Source organism: Oxyura jamaicensis, chromosome 5 (genome assembly GCF_011077185.1).
Source record: "Oxyura jamaicensis isolate SHBP4307 breed ruddy duck chromosome 5, BPBGC_Ojam_1.0, whole genome shotgun sequence".
Lineage (NCBI taxonomy): Eukaryota > Metazoa > Chordata > Aves > Anseriformes > Anatidae > Oxyura > Oxyura jamaicensis.
The window spans coordinates 46,236,342-46,259,394 of record NC_048897.1 but is presented as its reverse complement, the minus strand read 5'-3'; the positions used below and the strand labels follow the sequence as shown (position 1 = coordinate 46,259,394).

The following is a 23,053-nucleotide window of genomic DNA, read 5'->3' as shown; positions in this document are numbered from 1 at the left end:
CCAGTATGTGAAGTACATTGGTATTGTGCATATGGTGTTTTACTTCTGAAGAGATTAAAAAATCTCCCTCAAAAAGATTATTCAAGGCAGATATTTATCTAAATCATGATTCCGTTTTTGTAAGAGTATTTTTAATGGTATTTAGGATCTCTTCCTTTTGTTACATATTTTGCTTGTGATTTTAAGTATTATGAGTCCCTCTATCTCTTGGTTATCTTTACTTTGTAAGAAGTATTTTCTTTTTTTGAGCTTTCCAGGAACCTTGAATATATGCTGAACTCTGCTTTATGTAGGGGTTTTTGGAGCCCAGTGCCTATCAGAGTGTCTTAGGAGCCCGTGAATGTTTGCTTCTGAAATGCAAAGAACCTTTGAATAAAGATGAACAAGTTTAAGCAAATGTAAAAAGTTGTGGGTGGGGGTGCAGTTTCATTGTGAACTTTCATTTCTCTGTGGTACCACCTGTATCAGGAAGGACAGAAGTTGGAGAAGAGGAGGAAGGTTTCAAGAGTGGAATACAAAGCCCTTGAAGATGAGATCTCGGTTCTTGTGATACCTTTTTTTTAAGGTGTCTGTGAATAAGGAGTCTCGTGAGCAAAGTATTCCCTTACAGAGTCTTACTGACATACATGAAAAAGCATCTAGTGGTGTAAGGTGCTCCTTCTAATCAGCCCAGCTAAACAAAGCTTATAGAAGGACTTTGACTAAAAATCTCACTACTTGGTTGGATGGATTTTATTATCTGAAAAAAGTGCTGGGGGGAAAGACTAAGGGATTTACTGGTCCAGATGGATTGTATGCTGTTTATTTTCCTTGCTTCTTAACACAGGTCTGCTTAAGCAATAGACTTGTGGTCAGCATGTTAAAGGAAAACACTGACATTTCTGTATATGGCCACTGTATTTCCACTATTGCAGAAGGCTCAGCTCTTGTTAAAAGTGATTTGTTTGCTGGAGCTCTGTCCCACAGATACTTCTAGTTTGTACTTTGTAGTGGTTACTAGGCTATGTTAAAAGTGGAACTTCTAACCCAAATGGATAATACTTTCTATAGAAAAATGATTCTGAACTAAAAATAAACAAGGCTTAGAGACGTGACCTTTATCTTCAGCAGTACAAAGGAAGCTGTTATTTAAAAAAAAACAACTGTTTGGTGCTATTGAATTATAATCTAGATTCCTCCTTCCTGGTTTTTGGACAGTTGCCACTGTCATTTAACAGGTGAAAACAATGTCCTTTTTTTAATTCAGAAGGAAAATGAAAATGTGAGAAAAACATGGGTGTGAGATGTATGGAAATCTACTGGTGCCAATAGCTCCTTTGTTGCCAAAGTGTGCAATGGCATTTATAAATAGAGTTGGAAAACGATTTCCATCTTCATCTTGTATGAACATGCAAATAACTTAGGCAGTGGCTCAGAGGCATCAGCCTAACTCATAGCCAGGCTCTACCCTCCATGCTTTGATTTTTTCCAAAGTAATTTAGGGCTGTTCTTGGATTAAATGTTCTAGCAAAAACAAATACTAAATGTAGCTAAATGACTGCAGACTGCTAATAGCTGATAGGCAATTAGCTAAAACTGGATCTCATGAGCTGAACAATTTCAGGTACCCATTGTTCTGAAGAGGTTATGGTGAAGTTGGTTATTACTTTGCATTTTCATCAAATAAATTAAAAATAGCAGAGTTTAAGACAAGTTGATGTAGGAAATTATTTTGTGGTATCACTGAGCCTAGGTGATAGGCTTTTGGTTATTCTGAAGGCAGCTCAGAAGTATCTTGAAAAGTGGAAAAAATGACATCCTTGAGAAAAGCAATTTAGGTGAATCTTGCAAACATAGGCAAATGCAGTCATTTTAAAACAAAAAAGGCCATTAACTTTATCCATATCCATGTTTAGTGTTTGACAGCTGTGAACTTTTTGGCCTGCAGTGGGAGACTGAATGGTCTTGTTGGTTGATTGACTTCACAAACCAAAGTACTAAGGAAGTCTGAAGAAGCAACACTGCCAAGCTGTAAGAATTGATGCTTTATGTATGTTTTTGCATCATCTTAGGTGCTGTACTAAACTATCTAAAGAAGAATGAAGTTATCTAATGACTTATAACTGGGTTAGGCTCAATCATGTTAGGAAATTATCAAAGTGAACGTAGAGAAACCACAAATTGACAATCTCCTTCCTTGATTAAAACTGCTGACTGGTACCACTCTTTAAACTGTCAGTAGGCTGCTTAACAGCTTAATCTTTTACTTCCTTGTTATCCAGAGTGGTATGGGCTTGGCAGACATTCAGTTATGCCTCATGTCTGGTCTACGTTGTTGTATTCCTGCTGGGATGGTGTGTTTTCTGAAGCCTGTTCCCTTTTCCTTTTTGTCTTTGAATGCTCAAATGTCTCTTCGAAGCAAAAAGGGGTCAGGTCTCAAATACTGCTCTGCTTGTGCTCAGCTGCATCTCTGTAGAACTATGGTAGGCCCTAGGTTATGTCCTGGGAAATGCAGATCTTCTTCCATGCAACTGTGATACAAAAGCTTCTTCAGAATGTGTAGGCTAACTGAAATTAATGAGAACTGAGATTGTTGATAGTCCTCTAATATGAATTTGCGCAAGGTGAGCAAAGCAAGCAGACAACTTTTAAAACTTCTGAAGCAAATTAATTATCTAACTTCTGTACTTCAGGCTGTCTTACAGAATTGCTTTTGAACTACTTGTGGTAAAATTTTGGCTTTACAATGCTGGTGATTTATTAGTTTATATGGAATCATGTACTCATTTCAGTAGGGCAAATGTAAGACTTCTCAAACTTGCTGTCCCAACCCATGCCATGCCTTCTGTAGCCCTTGTATTCAACTTCAGTCCTGCTTGAGAGGTTGGGTTACTGTGTCCAGAGGTGTCTGCAGGTGCTGTGGACCTCATCCCAAGTGTTTGTGTGCACTTAATCTGTTGCTGTAAGGGCCAGAACAGGCTCAGCTATCTTTCGGTGTTTTCCTTCAAGACATGCAGGGACAAAATCCCAAGTTGCGAAATAAGCTACTACTACCTGAGGTGTTGGAGTAATAGTGTTCTGGAGATCCTTTGTTAATTGTTAGAGGCTTTCACAGTCTTCCCTTCCTTTTGAGTAGGAGGCCAACTGATATCACTAATCTCTTGCTTGTGTTTTCATAACAGTTGGATGGATAATGCTGTTAGCATTGGTATTGAGGAGCTCTGCTTAAACTACAGAAAAAAAATGGATTCTAGTAAATTCATACTTGGTTACAGAGGTCTCGTGAGGGATTTTGAAGCAGGTCATTACTGAAGGACTCTGTAGAGAGCTAGAGATCTTAGAGGACTGGAAAAAATACTTCTAAAGGTAGGAAGGAAGTTGGAGAGTGAACTTCTACACTAGCTAGCTCAGATTGAAAATTTTATCATTTCTAAACACCTAGAAAATGCTCACAGATGAGTTCCTGGCTAACCAGGACTTTTCAAGAGCAGATCTGAAACAATGTGACTTCCTTCCACAGTGGCTCCAGAATGGAATACCCATTGGTGAGAGATGTTCTAAGCTGATCTGAACAATGAACTAGAAGTCTTGTGTGAGCTATGCACTAGTTGCTATCCCATCTGACCTTTTCCGTTCCTGTGGTGTTGGACTGACTATGATCCTTAAAGAGCTGGTGGCTGTTGTTTGTTCCTGCAGGAGTGGGCTTGGTACCTGAACATCTGCTCCCATCTCCTCTTTCACACAAGATACTTTATCTTGGTTTCCAGTTTCAAAGGGTTTGCAAAGTTACTACTATTGCTGCTCTCATCATGTAAGCGTCTGTTACCATAACCAGTATGATTGTGCTATACCTCTCGTGTCCTAGTGCTAAGCTTCCGGGGGCACTGGCAAATATTTCAAAAATAGGCATACTAAGTTAGAAACAAAGTATGAGGTTCATTTTTGTCTTAATTGGTCAAGGAACTGAGGCACATTCTGCACTGTGCATTAAATGGGTAGTGGATAGAAAGGCACAGAATATATTCTGAGTACTACTTCCCAGCAGAAAGCAAGTGAGCGCAGGAATATGAATATGTACAATCTTAACCTGTTTGGTAATAGGTAGTGCAGACAAATTAGAACAATAGATCAAAAGCTTTATTGTTGAGAACCTGATATTCATGCTAAAACCACTTCAGTTTTGCTTTTAGACTAGTTCTAGTCTGTTCCAATGGACTGAATATGTTTGCAGCTGGAAGACTTGAGGTGTGCTCCTGGTATACTGTTACCTTAGCTTAACCTGAAAGGAATCCAGTTCCTTTGTTCCAAAACAGCTCTGTGATGTGAACCAACACACCATCAACAGGAACGATCAGGCGGTTCACTGAAAAAGCACGTTCGTGATCTGAACTAGTGCAAATGTGGACACACCCTTAGATCCACTTACTGCAAGTTGACTGAGCAACCTTCCCTGTGTGTTCTGGGTAAACAGTGCTGAACCATCCCCTCCATCATCTTCACAGAGCTAAGTAACATATTGGAGCAAGAATGTTAGCTTTCAGTGACTTTATTGTAGGAGAAACAAGTTTGTAGAGAAAGGCTTGCATTTTTTGCTCCACTCTGGGAATGAGACTAAAAATAGTTGAGCTTTTGGGTAACTGAAGGATTTGAGTATGCTAATGAGCATCTTTTCCTAGCCACAGAACTGACTGTCATGTCTATTTAAAAGGTAGGAAAGGGGAGAATGCGTTTCTGTGACCTTACCAAATCCTAGTGAGTACCTTACTAGCTACAACACTGAATCTGGATGCTCAGAATTAAAGGATCACCTAACAGACCATATTGCTCAATGCTTTGCAACAATCTCTTGAAGCATTAAACAGACTTTCTTATAGTTATTTTGAGTAGATAACTAATATAAAGCTATTGTTCTGGCCAATGTAACACCATCCTGTTCACGTCATCAGAAAACTCAGTGGTTTTCCATTTAAGAGGGTTATTTTTCCCCCACCCCAAATGATGCGTTTTGCTTCTGTTCTTAATGTCACTGTTTTGCTTCATTTTCCTGTGTTCAGTTTTTGGCCACAGATTCTAAAATCTGTGTGGGAGAAGCTCCCTGCAAAAAGCCTGCTTAAATAACACGTGTAAATCGCGTCACAATGATTTTTCCTCCTACGTTTATAGGATGTGCAAGATACCAGTAGGGTGGTAATTAAAGGTTTGTACCGCTTTGTGGATATCCTCCCAAGGATTTATTATTATTTTTGGGCTATGTACTTCGACCTAGACTTCAGAAGTAGTTTTGATTTCTTTTTGTGCTGTTGATGGTGTAGGTCTACTTACATACTAGTTGCCAACAAAGCTCTGTAGCTAGATGTAGAACAGAATTTATTTAGGTATCCTCTTAGTTATCACAAGCTTTTTCAAAAGGTTAACTGGAGTAGGTTAGTGATTGGATGAAGCCTGTGATATGCAGTTTTTCAAGTGAATATCATGCAGAAAGCTGAGGACTCTAATAATAGAAGTGATCAAACGAGGAGAACAGGCCATGCATGAAGGTGGTATAAAAAAGCTGAGTTAGTAAAGTTGGCTGTTGAGAACACTGCGGCTTCTTGGTACTTTACAGACTTCTTTTCGGATAAAGAGTGAATCATACAAGGTGCTGAGGGACTGTTTTTTGGACTGTCAGGGTCTGGGTAAATCACTTCACCTTTTCATATCACTTCTGAAACTGCCCTTGGAGGATTATCATGAAATCGTGGAGAGCAGAAAGAAGCTCTGGAGTCCCCTAGTCCCACCTTCTGCCAAAAGTAGGTCTGATTAGATCAGTAGACCAGATTTCTCGTAAATACTGTTAATGCTGGTTTGCATACAGCAATACAGAATCTTTGGAACACCTTGTGGCATCTGTTTCAGAAATGCTCAATTTTAATCTAGCTCTTACTATAAAATTAACACAAATGTGCTCACAGGAAAAGGACCAGTATCAGTTTTTCCTTAATTATAGCTGTTTCAGAAGAACATAGAAAAAGTGTAGTTCTGTAAGGACAATTCCTATTTTATGGGATTCCTGTTCTACCAGTTTAGCTTTTTAATAGCCCCAGAAAAATGGAAAACGTACATTTTTTTCTTTCCCAGCCTATGAGTACTTATGCATCATTGAACTGTGCATAGCGACGGGAGCTTCCGTAGGATTTCTTGATAAAGACTTTACTGCTTTAAAAGCACTGCAGAAGATCCTTCTTTATCCTGGAATTTAGCTTTTTGAAGCCCCACTTGCTTATTTTTAACTAAGCATATACTATCAGTTGAATTACTGTGGCTTTATCTAATTGTCAACAAAAACCACTTTTTCCTGTGTGGTTTCAGTCTCTCTAGTCTGAAGACTGAAATGTTATCTCAAAGCCTTGCTATGTTAACTCCTGCCACTTCCCCTGTCCCCAGCCTTGTACTTAAATTCTTGTTTTCTATTGCCACCAGACGTTCATCTAAGGAAAATGGAAGCTGTGAAGCATGTTTGTAGAATTATCAGGCTCTTTTCTGCAAGTTCTCAGTTTCAAGATGACTAGCAACTTTTCTCTTACTCCTATTGCACGCCGTGTTAATCCTGACGTTAAGGGAGGCTTTGGTCTGGGAGCAGATGCCTGTGCTTCAGCCTTCCATCAGGAAGTTACTAAACTGTAGCCATCTATTTATGGTAGCTGCTTTTGTACTGCTATTAGCCAGCAAAGGCTAAGATTAAGTAAGCAGTCTCTGATTTTGTTTTGCGTTTGGTTGTGGAGAGGAGTTGGTGCAGATGAAGTCAGCAGAGGGGAAGGACGAAGGAAGTAGAATCTTGATTCCAGTAAGGATTTTCTTTGTCCATTGTACAATGGGAATCCTTAAGTTCTCTAAATTTGGCTTTATTATCTATTCAGATGTGTAAAATTTAGGATTGCAGAAGCTTCCAAATAAGTTGTTCTCAATATGGGCAGGGGATGGGAGAGGGACAGACGGATGGATGCGGAAGAGGTAACTTCAGCCTGCCATTAGCTGTGCTAGCAGTTTCCTTTGTTGCTTTTATACAAGTGGTCATTACTTGAAAAGGAATTCTGTTTTTTAATAGATACTGTTACTTTTATATCTGTACCTTTTGTGCTTCTATTTTTCTGCAGTGTTTTGTCTTTTGATTTTTTTCTACCTCATATTGCAGTCATGTCCGCTTCTGTATTGGTTTCGTTTTATTGATCCCATCTTGCTTTGAGTGAGCTGAGATCTATTAAATGTTATCTTGTTAGAAGGAAGTGAAATTAAAGCTGTTCTAGCACCTGCTAATGTAGGATGCGACCAGACTTCCTGTTCAAGAGGAAATCCTAATTTATTCTTCCTTGTAAACTGAAGGCTGATCAGCTTACCACATAGTAACCTTTTGACTTGTAAACATTGTGTTCCTTTGATTGGACTGCCTTTAGCCTGTAGAAATGATTTCCCTCGGACTCGGTGGTAACTTTAACAGTAAACTTCATGTACTTCATGCTGAATATCATGAAAAAGCAGCAGTCCTTTCCTGCTGAATCAATTCTAATGCCGAATCAAACCTACCTGCAAACTGGAGTAGGTGTTTAAAATGCTCTCAGGTTTGAAGAAGGTGGCTCTATTTTTCTTTGCGCTCCTAATCTTCAGTGCAGTGTTAAACAAAGAAATGTTATCTATTGGATATAGAAAACAAATGGAGTTGTTATGATTATCTGCTTTGTGATGCAGACTTTCAGCCCTTGAAAATGCTTGTTACATGTGGGTGGGGAGTTGGCTGAGGCTGGGATAGTCATGGTGAATCACTGGCAGCAGTGCCAGGTTTGGCATGGATGCAGATTTGGGCTGGTGCCAGTAAAGTGAGTTAGTGCTTTTTTTTTTTCTGTTTATTACCAGCCCCTGAAAAGATGTTTCTGTCCCTGAGAAGGAAGGAAGAGATCAAATTTAGCAGGAGCAGTATTTGTTTCCTCTTACTGCTAATACAGTAGAAGAAAACTGCTTCTAAAGAATGTGTTTTCCAGGCATGTTCTCCTGACAGCTTAATGTAAAGAGGCAGTCGGCTGCCTCTGGACTGCATGGATGATTGAGGCTGTCCCGTACAGATCCTGCAACTCTGGGGTTGTGAATGAGGAGGAGATGGCAGGACTGAGAATTCAGAGTAGTTCTAGAGCTTTATGCAATAAAATGACTGACTTGCAAAGATCTGCAGTGGGATTCCTCTGCCTGTGTAAATAGTAGAAATTTAATATGCTGCCAGCAGAGTCTGGTCTATTCCTCTGGGGATTGATACTGCTTTTACTGAAATGGTGGAAGCAGAATGATTCACAAGGAAAACGAGACTTAGGTTTTCCTCTTTTCTTTCCCTATACCCAAAAGAGTTAAGAACTTGTCTGCTTTTTATGGTTCACAAAGCATGGTGGTAATAGAAAGGTGAGGTATTTTTAAGAAAAAAGGCTTCTAATGCTTTTCCCCTGCCAGGCATATCTCTACTGGCGTGCATGTGCCCAGTTCCCATTCAGTGTGTTTTTATGCATCTTTTTGTTGCTAATATGGCTCTTAAACTGTTTATAAGAAACACTTTTATGAACAGGCAGAAATTTCTTTTAACCCAGCCGAGTAAACTTAGTATTTCTGTTTGGTTAGAATGTGTGTGAAACATACTTGGAAAAAAAGAGCCTGATTTTTTTTAAAGACCTAGGCCTTTAATAATTGCCCTGTAGTATAAACAGTTGCTTTGTTAGCATAATTCTGGGCACTGTTACAGACAACGTAATCTAATGTGGTTCAGTAAGCCTGCAGTCTTCTTTTGAAAAGTAGTTCTGCCCTTCTGTATACGCTGATCACCGGTTCTGTCCCAGCATGAGATGACTCAGAATATGGGATTCCTTGTGAAAAGACATGCAGATCTATGTATGGTTCTCAGCACGCATAGTGCTTGGTGTGGTTTGTTGCCATGGTGTGTAATGTGGTTGGGCAAGATGAGTTCCAGTAAAGGTTTTCAACAGGACTAGTACGTACCTTCTAAATGGCAGAAATTAAACAATCTGTTGCACATTGAGCAGCTGACTTTGTTCTTGAGGATGGTAAGTGTAGCGTTCAACATACCTGTAATGCTGATAATTAAGCATCATGTTGCTAACTTTTAACATCTGAACTTACATCTTAGGTGTCATTATGGTTGGCAAGGACAGTTCTGTGATGAGTGTGTCCGCTACCCAGGCTGTGCTCATGGGAGCTGTAATGAACCATGGCAGTGTAATTGTGAAACCAACTGGGGTGGCCTGCTCTGTAACAAAGGTACTTAACATTAATCTACAAAAAAGTAAAGTTGCATGATTAACTGATAACTCATTAACCATTTTTTTCCTGCTAGTGTGCTACAACCTGAGTGTTTCTGTCCCTAATTCTTTTATGACAGATGTTACCTAAGCGTTGTAAATATAGGAAGCTCAAGACAAAAGTCTTGGAATGATCCAGACTCCTCTAATTTATGCAGTCCTCTTCTGCTCATCCTTCCCTGTTAGTGATGAACTGACAGCCTAGCTAATGGAATATGGGGATGATGTGGGTGAATGATGTTCAAGCTAGAAGCATCTGTATACCTGACTAGGGACTAAAATGGTAATATTGAGATCTGTCACCCTATTAATTGGTGCTTTTCTCTGTCCAGATCTGAATTATTGTGGAAATCACCATCCCTGCCTGAATGGTGGAACCTGTATGAATACTGAACCAGATGAATATCGCTGTGCTTGCCCAGATGGTTACTCTGGAAAGAACTGCGAAATTGGTAATCCCAGATATTGCACGTGTTCTGAAAGTTTTTATTTAGAGCTATGCTCTAGTTAGCCTGATGATATTCTTACATGTTCATTGTTCTGCTTTTGTGGAGTGGAGAGACTGGTTTTTTCCAAAAATTAGCTTTATTTCCAAGGGGGGAAATGTGAAATATGAGGGCATGCAACTTGTATGCCAACTCTATCTTGTCTTAGTCTGGCTATTCAGAAAAGCCCCCTCAAAATGACAAATTCTGCCATGGTCTCCTTTGGATTTAGAAAATACCCAGAATGTTTCCTTCCTCTTGGCTTCTTCACTTAATCCAAACATTAAATTGATCTGTGGTCTTCTGAACGTGGGTTAGAGGTGTACTTTTCTCTGTCACTTGCCTTCCTGCTATGTTTTTCTTGTCTTTTGACTTGCTTGCAAACCTGCATCTTATACAAGTTGCAGACTGAGGAAAGTAGTAGTGATGGGCAATTCAGTTTTAACTATGGTGTGGTGGGGTTTTTGGCCAAATTTTTAGCTGTTTGAATGTGTTGACTGTCACTTCTGATTAACTGAAACCTCATTATAAATCCCATGTTAAAAGAATTCTAACATTTGGATTAACAATGCAGATGTTAACCGCTATGGAAATGTGCTTGAGCCCTTCTATAGAGTCACCTTGTGTATAACCTAAATGAATGGATAAGCATTTTCCCTGCTCCCACTGCAAAAATGGAAGAACAAATTTAAACATTTAAACAGTACTTCTGATGAAGCGTGCCTTCTTGACTACAATCCAACAGATATTTTGCCAATGTGAAACTGCTTCCTGTCTCATGATGCTACAAAGATAGCTCATTGTCTTTTTTCATGCACACCTGTGTTCCATGCAAAACCCAACACTTACGTGCTATAGACTGTTCTGATATTTGGAGACTTTTCTTTGACTTCTCTGGATTTGATTGGATAAAGGGACATGTGTGCAATACCATAACTGTATCTTTCTAATTTTACTCAAAGATCTCATGTTTGGAGAAGAATGAAAAATTTGGGGTGGTCTCTTTTTCCACTTGCAGTATTCAATAGAATGTTCTACCGTGACATTTTTTGCTGTGATGGATTGTTAAATCCTTTATTTTTTATTTTTAAAATGTGGTATTAGTTTTCTCATGTGAATTTTATTGTTAATTACAAGTGTAGATGAAAAGAACACAATTTTTCTTCCACTTAACCTGTTTGGGCTTCAAGTTCACTAAATTTTATTATCATCAGAAGGTTTTCACATTTCTCAGCATATAGATCTTTGAACTTCTATAAACTGCTGTGATATTTATGATGCTATCAAGATTTGATTCAGCTGGTGCAACACACTGCAAATTTTTAGCTAAGATAGATGAAATACTGTCTTAGTTTGCCCTGAAAGCTGTAGAGAAGAAACTTGGCTCTCTGGATGAGGGGGTGGTGATAAAGTGGGGATATGTTTCACAAGTTCTAGACTAATTATTAGCAGTAGATTGGATTATGAGCTGTTTTATGTGCTAGTACATAACAGCCAAGACAAAATAAATTCATTTTGACTTAGATAACACCTTTAAAAAAAAAAAAGCCTTTTAAAAACATAACTACTATCAAAATTAGGAAGTCTCACCTGAAAAGGGATTGCTTTCTGCTTTCCAAAAACTTTTATTTGGCTTCTGACAGGAAGTAGTATCAAGTGATGGCATACTTGTCCTTACTCAACTCGATTGATACTTGCTGCAGCTTCTGCAAGTGTTAGGCAGCCCTACATGGAGTAACAGCAGGCAGCGTGGCCTATAGAGAGCAAGTAGCGCTCTCCTTTGCTGCTTCCAAGGAAGGATATTAGAATGAAGCTAAACAGACCTTTGATACTTAAACTGTTACTACAGACATGCATGCAACATACCTGTTTTGTCTCACTGAAGCTTTAAAACAAAAAGGTGCTGAAGCACTCTGGAGGTAGAAAGAAGTGTGTGGCTGGAAGCAGTAGATTATTGGGGAATTCTCCAGCTGCTTGATATAGAGGTATGGGTGACCTGTCTACCCTCAGGCTTTCTAAGTCTTAAAATATGATGCACCCTCAGTAAAATTCTGTTCCAGTCTCATTCTGTCAATCTATTGGCCTTTCTGTATGTGGGAGGCGGAGGCTCCAAACTTTACTTTTGAAACATGTAAGTTCCCTATTTGGTACTGGAAGAGTATTTAGCAATATTTTTTTCCCCTTTCCTCCCAGCGGAGCATGCTTGTGTATCTAATCCCTGCGCTAATGGTGGAATTTGCCATGAAATTTCATCAGGCTTCAAGTGTCACTGCCCGTCGGGGTGGAGTGGACCAACATGTGCTATTGGTGGGTATGCATTTACTGGTGGCTGACCCCTTGGGTTGGAAGGGCTGATAAAGCTTGCTTAGTACTTGTGCTCTGTGGGTATGGAATTCGGCGGCAGCCTTTTGCCTTACCTGACTTGTAACAGCTGTGCATTGGGAGAATCTGAAAAGATTCAAGGTACTGTGTGACCTGCAGTATGAAAATCAGTATGTATTTGATGCAGTTTAGAAGTGCAAATTATCAAAATTATTGCCAGATCATATTACCTACTTCTAAATTTTTTTAGATGTATATGAAGAAATGCTCTTTTGCCAAAGGTTCTAGGACAATTTCTAATTATTTAGCTAGACTAAAGCAAAGTGTATTCATTTTACGATCTATATACGTGGACGTGAAAGATTCTCATCTTCTTAAAGTATGATAAGACAAGTCTAAGTAAAAAATTAGGTCAGAGCTGTTAGTCTCTTCCCAGGCTTTTGTACACCATCCCCACTCCCCTTGCAAAATAACTTAAGTCCAAGTTGAGCCAAATTTTAAACCGTGTAATGGAAGGAACACTCTGACTTCACAGATATTGATGAATGCGCATCTAACCCTTGCGCTCAAGGAGGGACCTGTATTGACGGTGTTAATGCATTTGAGTGTATATGTCCACAACAGTGGATTGGAGCGACATGTCAGCTAGGTAAGTAACTACCTTCTGTAGTGAAGGCCACTGAAGAGTATTAAATAATGAGCAACTCAATTTCTGATATGATTGTTATTGAAGTAAGCACTGAAGATGTGTACTGGTACTGATATCTTAGATCTTCTTTAGGTCTTAAAAAAAAGTTTCAAGTGAGCCTGTAACTATAAAAATCCCAGATTAAGCTTGTTTATAATAGTTCTTCTAGAATGCCCAGTAACTTCTCTGTCTCAAAATACAGCATTGGTGATGGTAGCTCCTACTTAATGGTGGCAGAAAGTGACTATCAGCTTATGGAGGCAAGGATGGGATTTGCCCTGACTAACATATTACCTTTTTGAGTCTTAGCAAAGGGAAAAGTAAGATAACGTGCATGTGCTCTTACAGATGAGCGTGCATTAAAAATCTAGGGTATGTAAATAGCTTTAGTGCCTTACCAGTGTATTTAAGATGAGCTTCTGATGCTTGGATTGCATGAAAACTGCTTGGTGCTGCGGTAATCTGTTTCTGGGTTTGTTCTTTATTCTCTTCTTTCTTTTATCTTCTTTCACAGATGCTAATGAGTGTGAGGGAAAACCCTGTGTTAATGCTTACTCTTGCAAAAATCTCATTGGTGGATATTACTGTGACTGCATTCCAGGATGGACAGGAGTAAATTGTCATATCAGTTAGTATTTCTTTAGTATTTATGTTGAATATAGGATGTTTTACTCTCTTTTTACAGAGGCTTAATAATGATAGTATAGATACTTTTACAAGATAAGAAAATCCTGACAGCAATTATTTTAACTTCTAATGAAGTAAATTGAAAGTACCGTTAGAAGATTTAGAAATGTAATAGGTGCTTTTTATATTAAATTTATGTAACTCTAATTGTCTTCCTAGAGCAAGACTATTCACCTCTGATTCTGAATATCATGTTCACTTTTGAATGCTTTTTAGCTGAAACTTTAGATATGAAATTAACTGATACCAGTTGATCTAACTTCTATTACAGAGTTCTAAATTCTTTAAAATAAGACTATCTTAAGATGTCAAGCGTCTTTGCTTTACACTGAAACATCTTTTGAAAGTCATTTGTTCTGCTTTTTTTATTCTAGTCTTGTGTTTTAGGGCGTAGTATTATAAATTCTAATACCTTGCTTATTTTATCCATAGATATTAATGACTGTCATGGACAATGTCAACATGGAGGGACTTGTAAGGTAACTCCTGATTACATACCATGTTGAAAATAAATTTTGTTCTGACTAGTTATGAATTTTGTAGTTTCAACTGTAGCTAAATGAGCTGCATGGTAAGATACGTCAAAATCTTAGTGTTTCACTTGCAGACTCTGTCCACAAAATTTTAACAAAAAGGCTTTGTGGTGCTACTGCTGTTCACAAATTCAGAATATAGAAACAACTTGAATTCTTCTGTGTAAGATTTATCAATAAACAAGTCTTCCCACTTTTGTTTCTCTTCCTTGTAGGATGAAGTGAATGGTTACCATTGCTTATGTCCTCGTGGTTTCACAGGAAAAAACTGTGAGATAGAAACAAATGAGTGTGAAAGCAACCCCTGCCAAAATGGAGGCCGCTGTAAAGACCTAGTGAATGGGTTCACTTGCCTGTGTGCACAGGGCTTCTCAGGAGTCTTCTGTGAGGTGAGGCCAGTGGTGACTACTGCAGTAGTCTCCATGGATTAAATTCTTGAAAGAAATGTAACTTCAGGTTTAAATTAGAGTAATGCAAGTCCTAAGGCATTACTGAGTGATGTAGGTGATACTTGATGCTCTCAATAAGCAAACTTGTTGTTCAGTGCTGTCACAGTACCTATGAAACTTGATGAAGGTGCAGCTTGATAAACTGTAAATTAGTGCACGTAAGTGTTGGATCTCCTAAATGTTTTAAAGCTGAAATGTTTTAAAGCTGAAAGCATTCCTGAAGCTTGAAAGGATTTTAGAAATTTTCAAATTCTCAGGAGCTGTGTCCTGTAGTTACACTAAATGTTTTAGGCCTTTGTCCTACTAACCCGGAAGTATGTAAGTAGTGCACCTTTCAGGTGATCCTATTACTGTTGGCAGGAATAGCCACAAGCAGGTAGATGCATAAGTATTGGCTCTCAGAACTTCCAGTTCTACATTGTTGTGGGAATGTGTAGTGCTATTACTCACGAAGTATTCAGTTCTTAAATACTAAAGTGCTGTTGATAACTCCTAATGAAAATACTTAATGAAGATCTGCATCTTCCTAGGGAGGATGCTTATTTTTTTTCTCAATGTGAAATTATATTGTCCAAGTATGTATTTTCTGGGTTTCCTAAATAACCAAATAAACATAGTTGGAAGACAGCATCTACTCAAGGCATTGTATTAGAAGTTTGTTGAATTTCTTCCAGAATTTTTCATGGAGGACATTGGAGTGTTTTCTGTTATGTGCTGAAGAATGTTTATTGTAATGTATTTGTATTGTCTTCCTTTTATTGAAAATTAAAAAGGGTTATGGATACTGACCGGTTTAATGTAACTGGTGTAGTACCTAATAGCTCATGCCTTTTCTATGTAAGGATCATATCTCAAGTGTATCTCTACTCCTTGCTGGTTCATACCATAATATGTAATTAAAGTTTCAGTAGATCTGCTCAAATAATAGAGGAAGAATTGGCTGCTTGCCGTATGTGTTGCAGGAAATATCTACCATTGATTCTAGATGTTAAAGTACCAGCTACTGACTTGCATTGGGAAGGGGAAATATATACTAATGGAAGGAAACAAATGGGAATGTATGATAGTTAGGTCTGCGAAAGTTTCTCAAATCTCTTGTTTTCTGTAGTCTGCTTTAAATGTTTTACATGAGAGTGATAAATAGCTGGTTAAAAATTTCTCTGTGGCAGCTGGAATTGCACATGCTGTGCTGAATTAATACTTAGACTACTGGGGTTCCTTCTGTTTTATTTAGGTTTGAAATTTTTTCTCCTTTTCAACTGCAGAGTTGTTTTAAAAAAGTGATCAAATTGCTGTTGGACTTGATTAGACTTATGTAAGATTGAGAAAGTTTTCCTTTCTAATGAGATGTGAAGAGGAAAAGAATGACTTGAGGGCAGGGATGCAGTCTAAGAATAACAGTTTGGGGGAAAGAAACTGATATAACAATATAGCCTCAAAATCATCAATGCAGACTCAAAAGCTAACTTAGGGTATGGCCATTGGTGGTCTTCTGTGGCAATCTAAGATGTAGAAGCAGAGTTGTTTTCCTAAAAGGATGCCTCTGTTAAAGATTACTTTATGAAAGCTGGGTTTAGTGTTAAATTCAAAAAGCAAATTCTAAGTGTTCAAAATGCACCTTGCATTTCTGTTTGCAAATCAGCATGCTAGATATTATTTGTAAGGGTAAGAAGGCCCTGGCCGACTTAGTCTAATGAGAGTTTCTTTGCGCAGGAGGTGTGAGTGGCTGATCTCCAGAGGTTTCTTCAAAGTTATGTGGTTCAATAACAAATTATGTATGTTAGTTAAAGTGGGAGGAGAATTGAATTGCTCTGGAGAATACATTTTTGTAAGGTTCTGTGCATTTTAAGAGTCTTGTAGAGGCAAGTTAAGTGTGCTGGTACCTAACTTGAGTTATAGCACATAATATGTGGGTGTGAAGGGCAGAGAAATGACTGATAATGATCTAGAATAGTCACACTGCAGTCTCTTAATGTCTTGTTCTTTGCTAAGTTATTGTGAATGTGCTTATTCAGCCTCCTGCAAAGGGATATCTTTAATTGCAGAATCAGAAACCCTTTGTAATATGATTCACTAAACTTAACCTGAAGTTTCCCTCTATTGCAGGATGGATTGCAGCATAGAAGATCCATAAGTGTTAAAACTTGGGCTTCCTTGTAAATTAGCTTCATCTGTCTGTAGCAACATAGATAAAACTGCTAATTTCTGGGAAATGAAGCTGCCACTGCTAACTGGTCTCCTCTTACAGATGGATATTGACTTCTGTGAACCTAACCCTTGCCAGAATGGGGCTAAATGCTATGATCTGGGAGGAGATTATTATTGTGCCTGCCCTGATGACTATGATGGAAAGAATTGTTCTCATCTCAAGGACCACTGCAAGAACAATTCTTGTAAAGGTACCTGCTGTTGTCCAGAAACTTGTCTTAATGTACTGGTTGTACATAGAAAAGTAGTATTTTTGAGAATAGCATAATGCAGAATCATTTTATTGTACATGGACCCGGTGAAATAGAGTGAGAAGGAAGTGCTTGTAACAGTGCTTCCTTATAAAGGCGTAGAGAAGTAACATATAATTATGTTTTTAAACATTAACTGGTCTTAAGGTCTTAATTTTTGGATAACTTAAAAAAAAAAAAAACTGTTGATGTGGATTCTTATGGTCTGATGGATTACTTCTCTTTCTTAGTAATAGACAGCTGCACAATAGAAGTCTTCACTAATACTACCCAAGAAGGAATCCGTTTCATTTCATCTAATGTTTGTGGGCCTCATGGACGGTGTATTAGTCAGCCAGGAGGGAATTTTACCTGTGCCTGTGAAAGAGGTTTTACTGGAATATACTGTCATGAAAGTAAGTGGGAGTTTCTTTTAAGAGATGTTTTTGATCTAAACCTCCGTAAAGTTTTTTTTTTTTTTTTTTGCTTTGAAGCTCTACAACATAAAGTAAAACATGAGGATTTTAAGAGTCGCACGGAGTGGTGTTTCCAGTGTATTGCTTCAAGTCCAATTTCTTCTTGTAAAAATTGTCTGTTGTAGTGGTTCATGCTTTCCTCTGTGAATGAAAACTGATCCTAGTCCAGTTTCAATGCGAATGTGTCTGTACCCACCAGTTAAGTATTTTTGAACATTGGGCTATTTTTTCCAGGTGAACTTAATGCTCTGGTTTGTCTGATACATGAGAGAGAGACCACATCTAGAATTTTTACCAGGCTTGAGAACAGATTTTATGAGCTGTTCTTGTGCATGTAAAAATGGAGAATAACTTTTTTCCTAGATGCCTAGAAATCACTCACCTAGTTCGCTTTTGTGTATGAATAAAATCTTGAGCAATAATTGTTCACTCTTTGTCATAGACATCAATGATTGTCTTGGGAAACCTTGCAAGAATGGTGGGACATGCATCGATGAAGTTGATTCGTTTAGGTGTTTCTGCTCAAGTGGCTGGGAAGGAGAGTTGTGTGACACAAGTGAGTACTGCTACGCATTCCCCTGTTAAATATTACAGTTTTGTTGTAACGATTAGTGATATTTAGCATATGGTTAATCCTGCAGTAGTATCTGTTCTATGGTAAGACAGCCCACTCAGCTTTGTTTGCTGAAGTATTTTCGAGGTTTTATGGCAGCAGCTCCAAAAGATTCTGTTCTTTTAATGTAACTATGATATGATGCTTTCGTTATAGCATGGGACATACCTCGGGAGAACTTTTTTCTCCTGAGAAGAAGCAAAAGTGAATAGAGAACCTGCTAGAAAGACTCATTCCTTTTATTGCTATAAGTATATTTTCTCTTAATGTACTTACTGTACGTAAGTCTGTCCTTTATCCAATCAATTAATATGCATCAGTTTTCAAACTTGGGAAGTTTTTTAGCTTTAAACCTGTGCAAGTTATAATGCGTTTCCACCTTACTGAAGGAATCACATATTTAACATTCTAGTCCTTTGGTAAGAAAAAGTGCTGAAGTTTGAAGTTTTACTCGATGAATTTTGCAACTTAGTGTTTTGTATTCTGGGCTCAGTGGGAGCAGGCCTTTACTCTTGTTACCTTGGCTGAGACTTCTTGGGCTTTGGTTAATGAAATGTACTGGATGAAGTTCATGGTGGTTAACTTGGAGGAAACTGCAGCTGGTTCTTTACTAAATGCAGTATCTGCTCTGAATGAAGTTCCTTCTAAAACATGAGGACAAGGATTTGGTGAGACTTATTACAGGATGTACATCAATTCAGGTGTGAAATAAAGGCTGAGAAGCTTTTGGTAGCTATCACTTTCAAGAATTTGTGTGGTTTAGATTAAGGTTGTTTTGGAATAATTGTTTTAAGTAGTGAAACTTCTGTCTTCAGTAGAAAGCATTCACTCTAGAACTTCTGTATATTTGTGTGCATATATACACATGGAGGAGAAGGGAGACTTGTCTTGGGGATGGCCTGAGTTAGGGCTGCTTTTCAGGATATTGTGGTTTCTACTTTTAAGTTGCATAGTAGAAAGTCCTCAAGTTCAAAATGCAAACATTTGGAAAAAGGAAACTGGTGGCTCTCTACTTACTCATGCTACTGATTTCTGGAAGATACTTTTGTCTTAAGTTGTCAAAGTGTTTTGTAATTCATGTTGTTTATTATTAAAAATAGGTTTTCCTTGCTTTTACAAAGATAACTGCTTAACAATTAGGAATGCTGTTTTCCTAAATACTATGTAGCTTATTTCCTTTATAAGAAACATTTTATGTTCTTTCTCATGGCCCTGGCTAGGCTAGATCAGCTAATTTGAATAACTCTTTCTAGATTTCAATGACTGTTCACCTAACCCATGTCATAACGGTGGCCGATGCATTGATTTGGTAAATGACTTCTATTGTGAATGTAAGAATGACTGGAAAGGCAAAACTTGCCATTCACGTAAGTGTTCTTTACTTTGATCTTTTAGTTTTGTTTCTTTGCATGAGACTAGAGTTCCTGAAACTTAAAACAATCTCAGTGAAATAGTAGTCATGTTTTCATTACCTCTTCCAGTTTCCCAGCAGCAAAGTGGAACTTTTAAAGAACTTACTCCTTTCTCAAAGTATAGTGGAATAGTCTTAAGAGATGCCCTTAGATTCCACTATTTTTTGTTTGCTTACTCTAATACAGCAAGTAGAACTATGCATTTCTAGTACTGTTGCATTTAAATATAAAGTTTCTCAAAAAAAAAAAAAAAAAGGCAAGCTTGTGATTAAAAAATACCTGGCCTTCTAACTTCTATTAGCCTAGACTTGATTATTTTTGTTTTTATTGTAAACATGTAGGTGAGTACCAATGTGATGCAAATACTTGTAGCAATGGTGGAACGTGCTATGACGATGGAGATACATTCCGCTGTTCGTGTCCTCCAGAATGGATTGGAAGCACTTGCAACATTGGTAAGCTCTAAATTGTCTATGGACAAAGGCAGAAGCAGAAAAGAACTTAAATAATACTTAATCATTTAGTAAATGGGCAAAGCAATATTCTAGTTGACTGTCAATGCCTTTCCAGTTGGATTGTGACTGAGTTCAGAGTAGTTCCTTCCCTTGTCTAGAAAAATGTCTAATCATAAGCAGCCATCAGTGTTCATATCCTGTGCTGTCTGTGTATCCCAGCTGACGTGGGATACTACCAAAGTAAGAATTTAGCAGTGTTTGAGGGGAAAAAATAAATAATTTATCTTGATTCAATTAAGCAGTTGATTTGTGATCATGAAGATAGGTGAGAGATTAATGTGCATATGGCTTCTCTTAGAATCTTTTGACCTTCTTTTAAGTCTTGCAATGCTGACCTAAGTGCTATTCAGGTTAGTGATCTTGATATATCTAGATGATGGATGTATTCTTTGTTGTGCTAAGTAGATACCTTTTCTGTTTTCAAAGCTAAAAACAGCAGTTGTATTCCAAACCCTTGCATGAATGGTGGAACATGTGTTGGCAGTGGAGACTCCTTTTCTTGCATCTGCAAAGAAGGATGGGAAGGACGTACATGCACACAGAGTAAGGCTTTTCTTTGTTGCTCTCTAATACTAGGAGTGTCTAGCACAGAGCTGTTAACTGAAACAAAGAAAGTTTATTGTGTTTAGCTGCCAAAATATCTGAATCATTCATGGTAAATATGATGCTTGACTAATGAATGAAGAACTTGTCATGTTTCTTTTTGCCACTACTCTATGCCAAAATACGACATCCAGCCTCTTAGAGAAAAATAAACTTTGGGATCAATTATCTCTGGGGATTGTTTTGCTCTGTGTGTTTAATAATGAAAAGTATGTGGAAAGTAAGGTGGTAGTGCATATTCCATCATATACAACTAGTTTCTCTGAGGATAGCTGTTAATTACTTTGACATACCAACACAATGAATTAGTTAGGTGGAACAAAGCTTGCAGCTGGTCTTTTTTCTTTCAAGGCATAACAGATGGGAGTCTACGTGAGATCTGTTTTTACTTTAAGTTTACTATGAAATTACTGTTGTACTGATGTATGCCCTAGTGAGCTGTTTTAAAGGTTACAGTACCAGTGTAAATGCTAACAAATAATTCAGAATTATTTATAATGTGGAAGATTTGCTTAAGAAGTCTGACCGTTGCATGTATATGTATAAATTGCTAAAGTAATAGGAATGCTTTAAAAATCTTTTAGAGGCTTTTTGAATTAAGAATTACTAATGCAACAAATACCATGTTTTATTCCTGTTATGTTGCTGTCATTCTACTTACCAGTCCGTGCTGTTGATATATCAGAATACACAGAAATTGTAAGATTTTATAACTAATTTCAGAAAATGTAAGGTATTTTTGATCTATTAGGTCTATTTGAACTTTTTTGCAAGCTTGTGTGTAGGAGGAGACTTTGCTTTCTTGGTCTCTTAAATTGCAATATTGTATGCTAGAAAATAAATGTCAGAAGAGTTATGTTAGTCTGTCTTTTTTTCAGATACCAATGACTGCAACCCTCATCCATGGTAAGTATGAGAATTCCAGTTCTATACCTATTGTGAAAATAAGACAGCACAGTAATATGGATTTCTATTCTAGATTAGAACCAATTCTGCCCTAAAATAATTGAAGCCAGCCTTTGTAAGTCTTAAAACAGTTTTCAGTTGTGCCTTATCTATTTCTTCATAGCAGCAAAGACCACAGAATGATCTTGAGTTGATTCATATATGAACAAAGTATTTCAGAGTGTAGTTTTCATGCCAGAACTGACTGGTGACTTAATATAATGTGAAATGAGTCAGACTTGATAACATCTCAAGTATCTACAACTGAGTTTTAGAATAAGAATTGAAAAATAATCAAAACTTGTTAGTTTACAGTAAATAGTTTTATACAAATATAAAAACATACAGTTAGATCAAATACTCCGTATAAATGAGTTTTTAAAGTAGTAATTTTGTGGGGGAGATAGATTAAGAGTGTTAAACATAAGTTTGTTTATGGCTTAAGAGGAAAAATACTGACACGTGGATTAAGCAAACCATCTACCTTATCTTTCCCTGTTGTCAATCTCTGATGCGATAACCTCTACTGAATGTATTTCAAATAAATTGTAGAAGTTCTGGCTCTCTGTATGAGCTTTTTAGGGCTGCTTTATGTCCTTGAGATCTGTTGATATACTTCCCCATGCATGCTTTTGTAGATGATGTTGGTTTAACAGGTAACTTACAAAGCAGTTTTATTTAACAGTTTGCTTTTTCAAATGATGGAAATAGGTTGTCCCCCTGAACAGCAGCAGCAGGTTTAACAAAGCTTTAATTAGAGACCACTGAAACAATAGTTTAAGTATAGACTAGTATTATGAATTAGGAGGGACTTTGTAATTCTTTGAATAGTGAGAAAGTCCCATGAATAGAGACGATAGGAATTTGCATTTGAACAGGCAGTGTGAGGAACCTATGTTTTTCGTTCATCTTTGGCCTTTGAATGTAGCCTGAGAACAATTGGTGTAATGATATGCTTATTATTTTTTACAGTTACAACGGAGGTATTTGTGTAGATGGTGTGAATTGGTTTCGATGTGAATGTGCACCTGGATTTGCTGGTCCTGACTGCAGAATTAGTAAGTAAAGTACCTATATGAGTAACGACCTGAAAGGTTGTGCCATTCCAGCACACAAATCAGAAAGAACCCTTAAATCCTTTTTTGCGTTAGGTCAGCTGAATTCCAAATAAAGAAGCAGCCAACTGGGTCAGTCAGGCAGTGGTACTCACCTTGCAAACAATGGCAGTTCCTGTTCCTTTCTTTATTTCATTAAATGCAACTGAAGTGACTTGGCTTAAATTGTACTTAAAGTTGCTTCTTTTTGTCAGGCATTTCTGAAGGGCCTGGAGTGCTGGTTTTATAGGAGTTTATTATGATTTAGTATTTTTCTTGATAAGCAATTAATTCATCATTAAGGATGACACATTAAGTGTACCATTTAACATTAGAAACTAAAATCCATTGGGAAATCAGATGAAAACAAAATATGAGGAGCATTGTGCTGCACATGAATACAGGTAGTGGAGCACAGCACTTTGCAAGTAATATGGTAAAGGCTCTTTCAAAGCTATAAAACTAACCTGTTAAATGGTAATTTT

At 37.6% G+C, this 23,053-nt stretch overlaps 1 protein-coding gene across 1 annotated transcript in view; it reads left to right on the top strand.

Annotated features, from left to right (window-relative positions):
* The window catches only part of JAG2 (jagged canonical Notch ligand 2), a 68,319-nt gene that overhangs the window by 34,048 nt on the left and 11,218 nt on the right, over positions 1 to 23,053 (top strand). Inside the window, exons 7-21 of the mRNA XM_035327596.1 lie at positions 9,137 to 9,267; positions 9,641 to 9,760; positions 11,987 to 12,100; positions 12,651 to 12,764; positions 13,318 to 13,431; positions 13,923 to 13,969; positions 14,239 to 14,412; positions 16,721 to 16,871; positions 17,162 to 17,326; positions 17,829 to 17,942; positions 19,253 to 19,366; positions 19,753 to 19,866; positions 20,353 to 20,469; positions 21,408 to 21,435; positions 22,447 to 22,532. Coding sequence (XP_035183487.1) covers positions 9,137 to 9,267; positions 9,641 to 9,760; positions 11,987 to 12,100; positions 12,651 to 12,764; positions 13,318 to 13,431; positions 13,923 to 13,969; positions 14,239 to 14,412; positions 16,721 to 16,871; positions 17,162 to 17,326; positions 17,829 to 17,942; positions 19,253 to 19,366; positions 19,753 to 19,866; positions 20,353 to 20,469; positions 21,408 to 21,435; positions 22,447 to 22,532 — 1,703 coding nt within the window. The remainder of the gene's footprint in view (positions 1 to 9,136; positions 9,268 to 9,640; positions 9,761 to 11,986; positions 12,101 to 12,650; positions 12,765 to 13,317; positions 13,432 to 13,922; positions 13,970 to 14,238; positions 14,413 to 16,720; positions 16,872 to 17,161; positions 17,327 to 17,828; positions 17,943 to 19,252; positions 19,367 to 19,752; positions 19,867 to 20,352; positions 20,470 to 21,407; positions 21,436 to 22,446; positions 22,533 to 23,053) is intronic.